The 12,842-nt window shown below is 44.7% G+C and overlaps 1 protein-coding gene across 1 annotated transcript in view; it reads right to left on the bottom strand.

Annotated features, from left to right (window-relative positions):
- Positions 1–12,842, bottom strand: part of LOC137521725 (interferon regulatory factor 3-like) — a 65,172-nt gene that overhangs the window by 10,049 nt on the left and 42,281 nt on the right. Inside the window, exons 3-8 of the mRNA XM_068241382.1 lie at positions 12,413–12,601; positions 10,298–10,481; positions 8,249–8,352; positions 5,404–5,461; positions 5,153–5,305; positions 713–799 (exon numbers count right to left, since the gene is read on the bottom strand). Of these exons, the coding sequence (XP_068097483.1) occupies positions 713–799; positions 5,153–5,305; positions 5,404–5,461; positions 8,249–8,352; positions 10,298–10,481; positions 12,413–12,583 (757 nt within the window). The 5' untranslated portion in view covers positions 12,584–12,601. The remainder of the gene's footprint in view (positions 1–712; positions 800–5,152; positions 5,306–5,403; positions 5,462–8,248; positions 8,353–10,297; positions 10,482–12,412; positions 12,602–12,842) is intronic.

The raw sequence follows: 12,842 nt of genomic DNA, 5'->3' as shown, positions 1-12,842 counted from the left end.
CCAGGTGAGGGAGGGGGGCTGTGACCGCTGCCCCCCATCCTGCCTGCTACCCCCTTCAGCATGGCGGCACTCCTGCCCATGGCCACTGAACGGACTGAAAACATGCTGCAAAAATGCATCACTAGTCCGTTTTTATCACTACGTTCCGGTTTTTGAAAACTGGAGCACAGACCGTGGATTGCATTCTGCAACCGCATGTAGTGTGGACCGAGCCTTAAAGCTTTTGCCTCTGATATTTAATATGAAAAGTACACAGCTACTTAGATATTATTTGTACATTGTCATTTTAGAACACTTGGTTTGATAGTGTTCCTTTAAAGGTGCCTACTAATGATACAATATTGATTGTACAATTGTAAAATGCTAAAGTAAGTGAATATTCTATGAATGGATACTTTATGTAGTCCCGTGCATACATCACCTTGCATTGGTGTCCTTCATTTCCTATCCCAGGACTATTACATATTAATAGCGAAACGCTCCATGGAGGTCCCAGGATCAGGAAGAAAGGAAATATTTCTTCAGTGGGACACAGACAACAGTAACACCCCAAAACTGTTTTGCCCCTTTCTACACTATCCATAACTAAAAGGGGGAATAAAACTGCAATTGAGCTATGAAACTCAGCAACAAGATGTACTCAAATCTTGACAGCAGTTTTTAATGTGGGGATCGGTCTTAATAAGTGCTCCCCCAGTTCACTCTTACATACCGAATGTGCTGTTGGGGAAAAACTGGCTTAGCAGATGTTGCTGGTGATGAGCAGTCTGGTCCTCTTCTGAACATCCTGCCGCCTCTCCTGGAAAAATAAGGATAATGTAGAAAAATGATTAACAATGTCACCCTAGGGCGTTGCATTGTGTAGCTTGTAAAAAAACAAACAAACAAAAAACCAGGATCACAACACAAAAGAGGGAAAAAGTTGCAAAGTGAAGCATACAGTTCATGAAAAGTATGCTTCACTGCAACTGTAAACACGTATGTTGCCCAGTACTGCACAGCATGCCTAAAATTCAGGTTGATTCACTAAATCACAATAAACCTATAGAGCACAAGCAGTGGGCTATAAAATTAGTGCACACACACTATGCGCGGACCTAAAGCGCTGAGCTTTGCACCAGACTTATTTGAGTTCTATGCTCCGTTTCTATTGTCTGATGAAGCGGGAGATGCCCGCGAAACGCGTTGCACTTGCACTTTCTGGAGTATATAAATACATTTTTGATGTTTTGAATATACACAACACCCGCCTGTGTCTGCTTGGGTGAGAGGTAAGTCCACCTCTGCCTCCTCATTTTAAACATTTTAGAGTATTTTATCCTTTTGGCGCCTCTATCTGCTTATACAGTTCCTGAGTCCACCCTTGGTGGAGGGGTGTTGCCCCTTATTTCCTATCTACAGAGAGCGACTTCTTAATCCTGTGTGGGGACAGGTCTAATCTCCCCTCCGGCTGATATAGTAGTTACCTGGACGGTAACCCATGTTTGTGAGTATAAATAGATACTTGCATATCATATCCACATACCAGTACATGCTATATTGGGCTCTTGGTGTCTCTGTTCTCTGAACTGAAAATGAAAAGTCAAAATTAACATCCCCACATCATACTTACCTCCTGTGTAGGCATCAATCTCTACTTACCTCCTGTGTAGGCATCAATCTCATCAATCTCTTTACTTTTAAACGTCCTGTTTGTCCACTGAATGAAACTGTAATATTGTCCACTTGAGCCATAGGGAAACATGGAAATGACCTTGCACATCAGTTCTCCTTTCAGTTATAACTGACAGCAACTGATAAATATCTGATACATTTGAGCTTGAGCTTGCTAAGCAATCTATAACTCTGGATGTTTCGAGTTCTACCTCATAGAGCCACATTAATCCATGCCATGCGCTGATGAGGCTCACCCAATCCGAAACAGTCTGTATTCCATGTTGGATTATTTTGGCTCTGTAATATTAACAAGCGAACACATCGTTGCATTCCAGCGGTTCTGGAGGTGTGCTTAGCTATCAGGGACAACAAAGATTGATTTGGATATTTAGCAGTGATGCTTTGTGGGAAACCTCAGAGCTCACTCCAACCTGAATTATCGCAAATACCTTCTGTTTTAACAAGGCAAATTTCTGTTATACTAATGTAGTGACTGTTAACTGTTAAAAGTCTTACCAGAAAGAAGAAATCAGGTGTAGATGAGGGATCTTCATCAAGCCAAGCAAACATAGGTAGATGACGGCCTGATACTCCAAACTGATTGATCCCTCCTCAATTGGAAATCGATTACTTAGAGATTACTTCCATTCTGAACACTTGGTCTGGATTAGATTCCAGCAGAAATCATTTGAGCATCGACTGATCCCCTGTGCTGCTTGATGCAGTGTAACAGAGCCAGGACAAGGTCCTCCAGCACCCAAGGCTGAGACAGCAAAGTGCACCCCCCATCCCTCCCACCCCAGCCGTCACACACTGATTGCTATTAGACAGAGGTGCCCCAGGGCCCCCAACCTCCCCAACACCTTAATCTCTAGTTATCTGGCTTGCAGTCACTACCATGTATCCCCTTTTCTTATTTATTTCTGCTTCAAACACAATTGGGAATGACAGCTGAATGAATTGTGCACCCCCTCCTATACTGTGCCCTGAGGCTGGAGCCTCTCCAGCCTCTGCCTGGCCCTGAGTGTAAGGCCCTGTTCACACCTAAGCGGGAATCGTGCGATTCCCGGTAACCGCAAACCGCTAGCATTTTGAAAATAATGGCTAGTCCTATTGTAGTCCATGGCAGTGTTCTCACTGCCACGATCATGGGCGTTTTGCGATTATCGCTAATCGCAAATGCGTTACTTGCAGCGGTTTGCCAGCGATTCTGGAGCAATCGCCATTAACATGTATAGAACCGCTAATCACGATTGCTCCCAAAACGCTATTTGGCCCAGTGACTTTTCTGCACTTATCGGTTTAAGCGGTAATCGCTAGTGCTTTGGGATTCCTAGTGTGAACGAGCCCTTAGGGCCTATTTCCTCTACACGCGGATTCCGCATGTGATTTTCCGTATCCAAAATGCAACACATGTTAGTGACTGGAGCTATTTCCATTTAATGCGAATGTTTGAAAATGTGATGCGGTGCGTAAAAAAATCTGGATGGTATGCTGCATTTATTCCGCATGTGGGTGGGATCTAGATGCGAATCGAGGCTAATGTAAGTCAATGGGGCCGCATATACCTGCATTACAAACGCAGAAATTCACATTGCGAACGCGGATTTACCCATCAAGCACATGTGACACGTGGCATGTGTTTTCAAATCACAACGCGTATTTTCGCATAAAAACGCTTATGAATAATGCATCTCCACATTAAAAACGGATGGGGACTTCCATATGCGATTCGAACCCGTGCTAGTGAAAATAGGTTTAACTTACCTGGAGCTTCTGCCGGTCCCGCGCAAACGTCCTGTGTCCGCGGCAGGAGAAAAAGATCCTCCGGTCCCCCGCTGCGGATCACTTACGGTTTTTGCAACTTTAATGTTGCAAACCACTACGTCTGTGCGGCTCTGGCCATGCGCGCCCCTGCTCCCGCTCACGCCGCAGGGAGCGCCCTGCACAGGAAGCTTCCGGCAACGAGAACGGGCAGCGAGGACATGTGCGGAGGTGCAGTGGCTTGCGACATTAAAATCGCAAAAACTGGAAGTAGGCAAAGTTTGCGGGGGACAGGTAGAAGCCCCAGGTAAAGGTGCGTACACATGCACTACCAGCGGCAGCAACTGGTCCGCCGGACCCTCCCGCTGGGCGGACATTCAGCCAACAGTAGTGCATGTGTACGAGTATCGTTCAGAAACAGCCTTATCAGTCCGCCGACAGCGTGTACACACGCGCTACTGTCGGCTAAAAGTCCGCCCAGCGGGAGGGTCTGACGGACCAGTCGTGGCCGCTGGTAGTGCGTGCGTACGCATTTTAAGTTCAACTCTTTTTTTTTATTTTCAATTATATAGCTTTTTTCAATTTTTTGTAACATCGAATCATTCTCTAATATTTGCGGTTTATAATCGCACTCTGCCTTTTAAAGGGGCCTTGAACAGGACCAAAAAACAGGAAAATGAGGCTTCCTCCCGCCCCTCGTAGTTGATGAAGTCCCTCAGGATCCTCAAGGCTCCCTCTCTTCTGTCCTCAGTAGCTCCGTTAGAGCACCGACTTCGGCCAAAGTCGTGGGCCAGTATGGATGTGCGGCCCCTACGTTCACCCGTTGCGTAAGCTTACAGCGCGAGTGAAACGGAGGGGCTGTGCATGCGCAGTGGCCCACGACTTTGGCCGAAGTCGAAGCTCTAACGGAGCTGCTGGGGACAGAAGAGAGGGAGCCCAGAGGACGTTGAGGAACTTCACCAACTACGTGGGGCTGGAGGACACCCCGGGTAAGTTCATTTTCCCGTTTTATATAATAAAGTAGAAATAATGACCCTTTGAACTTTCCTGCAGTAAAACCTTATCTAAAGCTGTCCCTCAATGTTTCTTGGCTGTTTAAGTACTTCAGAAAACAGGACTGTATTCGCTCAGAGAAGTTCTTTTGCATACATAACAGCTGAAGTTTTTTAACTCTTCCTGTACTGGAAAACAACATGAGAATATTTTCGCTTCAGGCTCAGGGCAATACACTAATCAATTATCACTCGATTTTATTTTCAATTGATATTAAAGGATTACTGTAAGCTGCAAAAAAAAAAGAACGTTTATCTTAACCGGGGCTTCTACCACAGACGTCCTGTGCCCGCGTCGGGACAAGACGTTCCTCTGCTCCCGCCACGGCTCACTTCCAATTTTTTGCGACTTTATGTCGCAGGCAATTGCGGCTGCACAGCCCTTCTTCCCGCTGACCGGAGGATCATTTTGTCCCGGTGCGGGCACAGGACATGTACAGGGTGTGTGGGGGGGGGGGTTCGAGGTAGAAGCCCCAGGTAAGATGAACTCATTTTTTTGCAGCTTAAAGTACTCCTTTACGGGCAAAAATTGAAAGATTGATCTGCAATGTTGTGTTTTAGTCAGTCGTAAAATAATTCACCATAATATGGATTGAAAACAAAAAATCTAGTGATAATTGAACAGAGTATGGCCAGCTTTATTTAGCTACCCATTGTAAAAGCGATGGTGCCATCCTTACCAGGCTGCTCTGGGTAGGTAGAGTAGGGAGAAGTGTCAGGGCCCACAGGGGACACTTCAGGGACAAACACATCTGGAGTGCCTATGTTGCGGTACCAGTCCTGAGCTTCCCCCAGCACTGAGCTTGGCAGATCTTCCGGAGCCAGGTACAAGTCTACGAGTGAAGGTAAATAATCAGTGTGACTGCATCACTTCTATCTTCAGCATGTCATTGTGTAAACACAAATACACCAGGTGATTAAATATAATTACCCTCTTCAGAAATCTGCATCTGACTTATGTTCAGTAAGTCTGGTAAGAACACTGTGTCCTGTAAAACATGCAAACAATGTAATTACAAATCTCCATTCAACTGTATACCAGTCATTAATAAGAATATACTAGTAAAAACCATTGAGGAGGTAATCATCCTCTGTGTCAAACTGCTCTTTCATCTATATTTAGAGAGTCAAGTTAGTATAAAAATACCTGTATTTATATATAAAAAAAAACAAAAACCTTTGATGCATGCACAAGGCGTTATCAGAACAAAAACTGCCTGTGGGGAAAATCCCAACAATAAAAATAATTTTGAAGCAATGGATGAGGAGTGCTCCCTCCATACACCACTTTCTTACCAACATAAACCAACACAAAATATTTTTATTTGGACAAGGGCTATAAGAAAGCTATTAACTTCATTTCCATGTACCGTATAACTTCCAGGCACCTTGAAATGTTGAAGGACCACTATCATGAAAAAAGTAAGCAGTTAAAATCTGACAGAACCGACAGGTTTTGGGCCAGTCCAACTCCTCATGGGGGATTCTCAGAGTTTTCTCTGCTTTCAACAGCTCTTCTTGAACAGCAAATTAACTGCCAAAATAGTAAGATACCAGCCAGCCTCCCTACTCACTTGCACACTATTTTGTCAGTTAGACTTTGCATCTGCTGTTCAGGAAATGTTGTTAAAAACAAAGAAAACCCTGAGAATCCCCCATGAGGAGATGGACTGGCCCAAAACCTGTCGGTTCTGTCAGTTTGTAACTGCTTATTTTTTTTTTGCGATGGTGGTCCTTTAAATTATATGTATGTAAGAAGCTCAGGCAGCTGATAAAGACACCTCTCAACATGATGTTTAGGGCACAGATTTGGATAGTTATACCAGCTGCACATAAAATGACATTTAATATTTTTTAAAGCACCATTCTCTTGAAAAACGTGAAAATTTAAAATACATGTAAACACATACAAATAAGAAGTATGTTTCTTCCAGAGAAAAATGAGCCTTAAGTTACTTTTCTGCTAGCTTGCTGTCACTTACAGTAGGTTGTAGAAATGTGACACAACTGACAGGTTTCGGTCTAGTTTATCTAGTCCACGGGGATTCTCAGCAAGGCCTTTATTCTTTATAAAGACACTCCCTGGGGATTTATTTAAAGGGAAGGTTCAGGGACTATCTAAAAAAAATAAAAATCCATTTCCACTTACCTGGGGCTTCCTCCAGCCCGTGGCAGGCAGGAGGTGCCCTCGGCGCCGCTCCGCAGGCTCCCGGTGGTCTCCGGTGGCCGACCCGACCTGGCCAGGCCGGCGGCCAGGTCGGGCCTCTTCTGCGCTCCATGGTGCGTTCCACGCCGGCGCGCTGACGTCATCGGACGTCCTCCGGGCTGTACTGCGCAGGCTCAGTAGTTCTGAGCCTGCGCAGTACAACCCGGAGGACGTCCGATGACGTCAGCGCGCCGGCGTGGAACGCACCATGGAGCGCAGAAGAGGCCCGACCTGGCCGCCGGCCTGGCCAGGTCGGGTCGGCCACCGGAGACCACCGGGAGCCTGCGGAGCGGCGCCGAGGGCACCTCCTGCCTGCCACGGGCTGGAGGAAGCCCCAGGTAAGTGGAAATGGATTTTTATTTTTTTTAGATAGTCCCTGAACCTTCCCTTTAAAGATGCTGGCCAGCCTTCCTGCTCGCTGCACTCTTTTTTTAGCAGTTGGACGGAGCAACTGCCATTAGTGTTTTTGAAAATAAAGAAAGCCCAGAGAACCCTCTGAGGAGATGGGCTAATCCAAAACCTGTTTGTTCTGTCTTCTACTACCTACTGTGACGGCAACATAGGAGAAAAGTAATTTATGGTTCATTTTACTCAGAAAGAAATGTACTTCTTATTTGTATGTTACGTGTATTTTATATTTTTTACAATTTACGCGTTAGTGGTCCTTTAATAAATTCACAACTAGATGAAATTGTGTTTTATATGCTTGCTTGGAGTTAAGGTCTTAAAGTCTTAAAGAATCTGAAGTGAAAATAAACTTATGATACAATGATTTGTATGTGTAGTACAGCTAAGAAATAAAACATTAGCAGCAGAGATATGAGTCTAATATTGTTTCCAGTGCAGGAAGAATTAAGAAACTCCAGTAATCTATGCATACAGGGGCATAAAAATAGGGGGTGCAGAGGTTGCGACCGCATCAGAGCCCTTAGGCCAGTGGGGCCCCGAGGGGCCCTCCCTCAACTACAGAATTAGCTCTGTATTGGTCCTGTTCTCCTAATAATCACGTCTATAGATACTTTGAATGGTAGTAATCATTAACAAACTTCTCCCCATTCCCTTCTTGCATTTCTGACACTGTAGTTGCCATTGGCAGAGTTTGGTGCGCCATATCAATTGTTATGTATAGAGTGCTTGGGGGGCCCCAATGTAAAACTTGCATCGGGCCCACAGCTCCTTAGCTATGCTACTGTATGCATAAGAGCCACTGATCTCTCCAACTTTCAAAGTCACAGAGAGCTCTATCTTCTGAAGCTTATTATCTCAAGTGTCTCTCACTGTATTTTGTTTTTATCTGAAGAGGACGGTTCAAAAGTTCACTAACCTGCTCTGTGAAATCATTTAGAATGCTGAGTGTAATTTGTAATCTACAAATATTAGAGAATGATGCAATGTTTTAAAAAAAACAACTATATAACGGAAAATAAAAATATGAGTAATTACTTTGCTACTAATGTTCAAGTAATTATGCGTACTACACTTGTCACTTTAAAGGATGTAGAATTTGGCATATTTGAACAGAACTCAGAGAGAGGAATACACAGGTTTGCCAATCTGTCACTTTACTGACCACAGAAAGCGTGCAGGTTGGGCTGCTAAATGGAACTGTATCGGAACTTGGACTGATGGATGGGTAGCTGTCACTTGAGTAGAGGTCTGCAGATGACACACCACCTGTCAGGAAAAAATGGTACCAATTCAATATTCCAGTTTACGCCACATAAATAAATCCATAAAAGCTAAATTCTAGGAGTTCTGGAATTCGGCTTATAAGCTACCTTCCCTTTGTAAAGCCCCCTAATGCTTGTGCTAAAATACATTTTTTCAAAATGATAAACCTTATATTAAAGATAATCAGCAGCAGTCATGTGACCTCTGCTTTCTCCTGGAGCCAGACCTGGCGCAGCAGTCATGTGACCTCTGCTTTCTCCTGAAGCCAGACCTGGTATACCAGGCAATCTCGGGTGTGGCCTGGGATTCTGGCAGTCCAGGCCATAGATCCTGCCATAACACAGTGCAGACAGGCACCAAGTACCTTCTATCAAAGGGTTGGACAAAAAGGATAGACTGAAGCCTTAAGTTACCCATTAACAGTACAATTTTTTTAATCAGATGCAAACTTTAGGGCACGTTCACACTGGAGGCGTTTTTGGACAATTTTAAGCATAGACGGTTTTTCAAAAACGCCCAGAAAGCGGTTCCACCATGCTTCTCTATGAGAGAGTTCACATATGAGCGGTTTGTTTCCGATTCGCTCAGAAAAGCGGTGCATGGGTCATTTCTGAGGCGAATTGTGCTTCAATGGAAGGTATAGGAAAAACGCAAACGTTCACAAAATCGCTGACGTCATGAAGTGAAAAAACGCAATCGGTCTGCAAAACCGCTTAGAAAAGCGGTTCACAAAAAAACAGCGCGCAGGTAATAGACGGGAGTCGGAAAGAAAAAAACACAAAACGCGGACGGCCAGGCGAACAGAACGCAATGTGAACAAGGCCTCAATGAGATTTTTATGATAGAATTGTACAGAAAACTGTGCAGTGTATGGCAAAAAGCAATGTAATGCTGGGAATACACGATGAGATTTACTGTTCAATCTTATTTCCGATCGATTTTCCGATCGATTTTATCTTCTCTTATCAATTTCCATTCACTTCTATGAGAAATCGATCAGAAAAAACGATTAAAGATAAGATCGAACATGTTGGAAATTATCTATCAAACCATCTATCTAACACAAAATCTAATGGTGTATTCCCAGCATAAAACTATTTATGGTCGATTGGAACAGGAAATGTAATCGCTCTGAATGTTGGATTTTTCAATCAAATCAGAAGAGTGAAAATGCCCTAATCGACCTGTTTAAAGGACAACTGTAGTGAGAGGGATATGGAGGCTGCCATATTGATTTCCTTTTAAGCAATACCAGTTACCTGGCAGCCCGGCTGAGCTATCTGCCTGCAGAATCACACCAGAAACAAGCATGCAGCTAATCTTGTCAGATCTGACAATGTCAGAAACACCTGATCTGCTGCATGCTTGTTCAGGGGCTATGGCTAAACGTATTAGAGGCAGAGGATCAGCAGGATAGCCAGGCAACTGGTATTGCTTAAAAGGAAATCAATATGGCAGCCTCCATATCCCTCTCACTACAGTTCTCCTTTAAAGGAACAATCGATAATTATACTCCGATTACTTTTGATCGGAAAAATCACATCTGATGAAAAAATTGTACCATTAATGGGAACCTTAAAGCCCCATCTACACCATACAATTTTTTGTCCGATTCGATTAATTTCGATGCAAAACAATGGCAATTTGAATCGAATCCCGATCGGACATGTCGGATTGAATCGAATCAATGAATCGAATCAGATTGAATCGAATTGGACAAAAAATTGTATAGTGTAGATGGGGCTTTAGAGAGGGAGGGCTGCTGCTGCACAAGAAAGGGGAGCCACAACAAACTTGGCCTAGGGGCACAAAAAGTATAAATCCAGCCTCGATTATAACCAATCAATATTAAAGGTCCTGCTTAAAGACACAGTCACGTCTTTATATTTTAATCACTGAAGGTAGTCTCATTTTATTCCGAATATTATGGGCAGGTTATTTGGCTTACTAGTAGGTGTGTCTCCGCTGACAAACTCATAGATTTTATGAGGATTGCTGGAGTCTGAGCTACTATCCTGGATCACACGGATCTCAGATTTCCTGTTTAGAGCAGACCGAAAGTTCCTTTTCCATACAGCTGGGTTTGGTTGATCCGTGTCGGGGTTGTAACTACCGCTGGCACAAGCCCACGCCTGGAGGGAGGAGAGACAAGTTAGTGCTCAAGAACATCCCTGCAAATGCAAAAAAATGGTATGATCCACTGCAATGCTTATAACTTCTATAAATAATCTTACGCTAAAACATGTGGCCAGGGCCGGCCCGCCCATGAGGCGGGGTAAAACTTTTGCCTCAGGCGGCACTTCTGGGGGGGCGGCACCCGCCCGTCCGTGGGTGTGAGGGGCCGCCCGAGCTGGAGGGGATAGCGGGCAGGAAGGGGGTATTGGCCCAATACTCCCTTCCCGCCCGCTATCCCCTCCAGCTCCGGCGGCCCCTAACACCCACGGCTTGGGGGGGGGGGGAGGGGGCTATTTGTTTAAAGCTTGCCTCAGGCGGCAAAAAGTCTAGGGCCGGGCCTGCATGTGGCTTTAAGGTCCACTTTGCTTCTAGAAAGAAAACTTTTGCCGGAAATTAAAAGTTTTTAAATAAAAACAACAGATGGAATACACACAAGCTCATATTTATAATGTTCCAGGTCCTGTGCAGAAGTGAATAGCAGTTTGGTTTTATGGCTACTTCCTGTTGACACAATAATAAATCAGGATGGATTTAAATATGTCTAAAGGTGGCCACTAACGGTCCAATTTCTAGCGAAAAATCGTTCGAGCGATCAGAAATTCTGATCGGAAGTGAAATATTGTAATAAATCGTTTACTACACCATCAACGAACCAATCTTTACTTCCTCTCTATCACAACCAACAGGAAAATCCAAATTTTGGTTCGACGAAAATTCATTCGGGCGACATTTTTTTCACTCGCTCATAATCGATTGTGTCCACCAATGGAGATTATTTACAACCAATCCGATCAGAATTTCTGATCGCTCGAATGATCTTTCGCTAGAAATTGGACCGTTAGTGGCCACCTTAAGGCTGCAAAATACAGGACATAACAGCTAATTGGAGTCTGGTAAAGATTTGTTGTTAAAGTGTACCTGAGACGAAGTAGAAAAAGTTTTACTCAGCTCCCTCTGCCCTGATCGCTCCCTTGTCGCGTTCTTCCGCTGCCTGCCTGGTAATTCAGCAAGTCAGGGGCAGTCGGTGCGGGTGCAGTGCGGCTAAGCGTGCTCCTCCGTCTCGCGGCTGGGAGTGTTCTGCGCCTGCGCTGTAGTACTGCGTAAGCACAGAACTCTCCCAGTGACAGGAGTGCGATAGGGGAGCATGCACGGCCAACCCACGCATGCGCAGTAAGCTTCTGACTACCACAGTTACCGGGCCGGATTGCAGAGGCTGGAGGCAGCGGAGAAGGATGGCGAGGGACAAATCAGCATGAAGGGGGGTGGAGGAAGCCCCAGGGATGTATAAAACTAAGTAAGGTGCATGCTAAGGTACATAAGTACAGTTATTTGATTGACTCTCTTCCTCAAAATGATGCAAGCCTGGCTTCAGGGGCATAAAGAGATTATTTGCATATTTAGTAGCGGTGCATTGTGGGTAACTACAGTACAGATGTTCACTTAAAGCAGCATTCTCGCAAATCCCTTCTGTTTAAAGAATGCAAACCACACTAAGCAACGCTTTTTAGTAGGTGAGCTTTTCGGTCTCTTTTGGTCTCCTATATTTTGCTAGTGGTTTGGGTCACCCCGAGTTGCTTGGTTACTCTGCTGTTCCTCAAAATGAGTAACTGTATCTCCTCCTAGGGTGCCTGAATAGGGAGTGATGGCCGCTGCAGATTGGTTAACCCAATTACCCCAACTCCGCACATTAGCTGCATGATTGTTTCTGGTGTTATTCTGACACTACTGCAGATAACTAGATCAGCCAGGCAACTGATATTGTTTAAAGGGAAATGAATATGGCATCCTCCATATACCTCTCACTTCAGGTGTCCTTTAAGGCAATATAGGCACACTACACATTTGCTTAATTTAATACAGGTCCACTTTAGTTAGCAGACGACCTTACCTCGAATATCCCTACATCTTCGAGTGTCCTGTCTTGGCGTAAGCCATGTTTCCAGGGTATGGTGAACTGTGTCTTCTCCGCATTGTACCACCTGAGACCAGGGTATGCCTGGCTGCTGATCTGCTCTTTAAGCCAAGGAATAATGCGTGGTTTATTAGAAGCCATCTTCATGCGCTACACAGAGCTCTTCTGTCAGAGGAACAAGGGATAACAAAGACAAGTCATTCAACAACCTACACAAGTTATTTTAGACAGTGCAAGTTTCCCAGATTCCCTATACCATGCTCAATATTCACTGCTCTTCCCCAGATTCCCCATACCATGCTCCTCCTTCACTGCACTTCCCCAGATTCCCCATACCATGCTCCATATTCACTGCACTTCCCCAGATTCCCCATACCATGCTCCTTCTTCACTGCACTTCCCCAGA

Source organism: Hyperolius riggenbachi, chromosome 6 (genome assembly GCF_040937935.1).
Source record: "Hyperolius riggenbachi isolate aHypRig1 chromosome 6, aHypRig1.pri, whole genome shotgun sequence".
NCBI lineage: Eukaryota > Metazoa > Chordata > Amphibia > Anura > Hyperoliidae > Hyperolius > Hyperolius riggenbachi.
The sequence above is the reverse complement of the archived record's forward strand: the minus strand, read 5'-3'. Positions and strand labels throughout refer to the sequence as shown.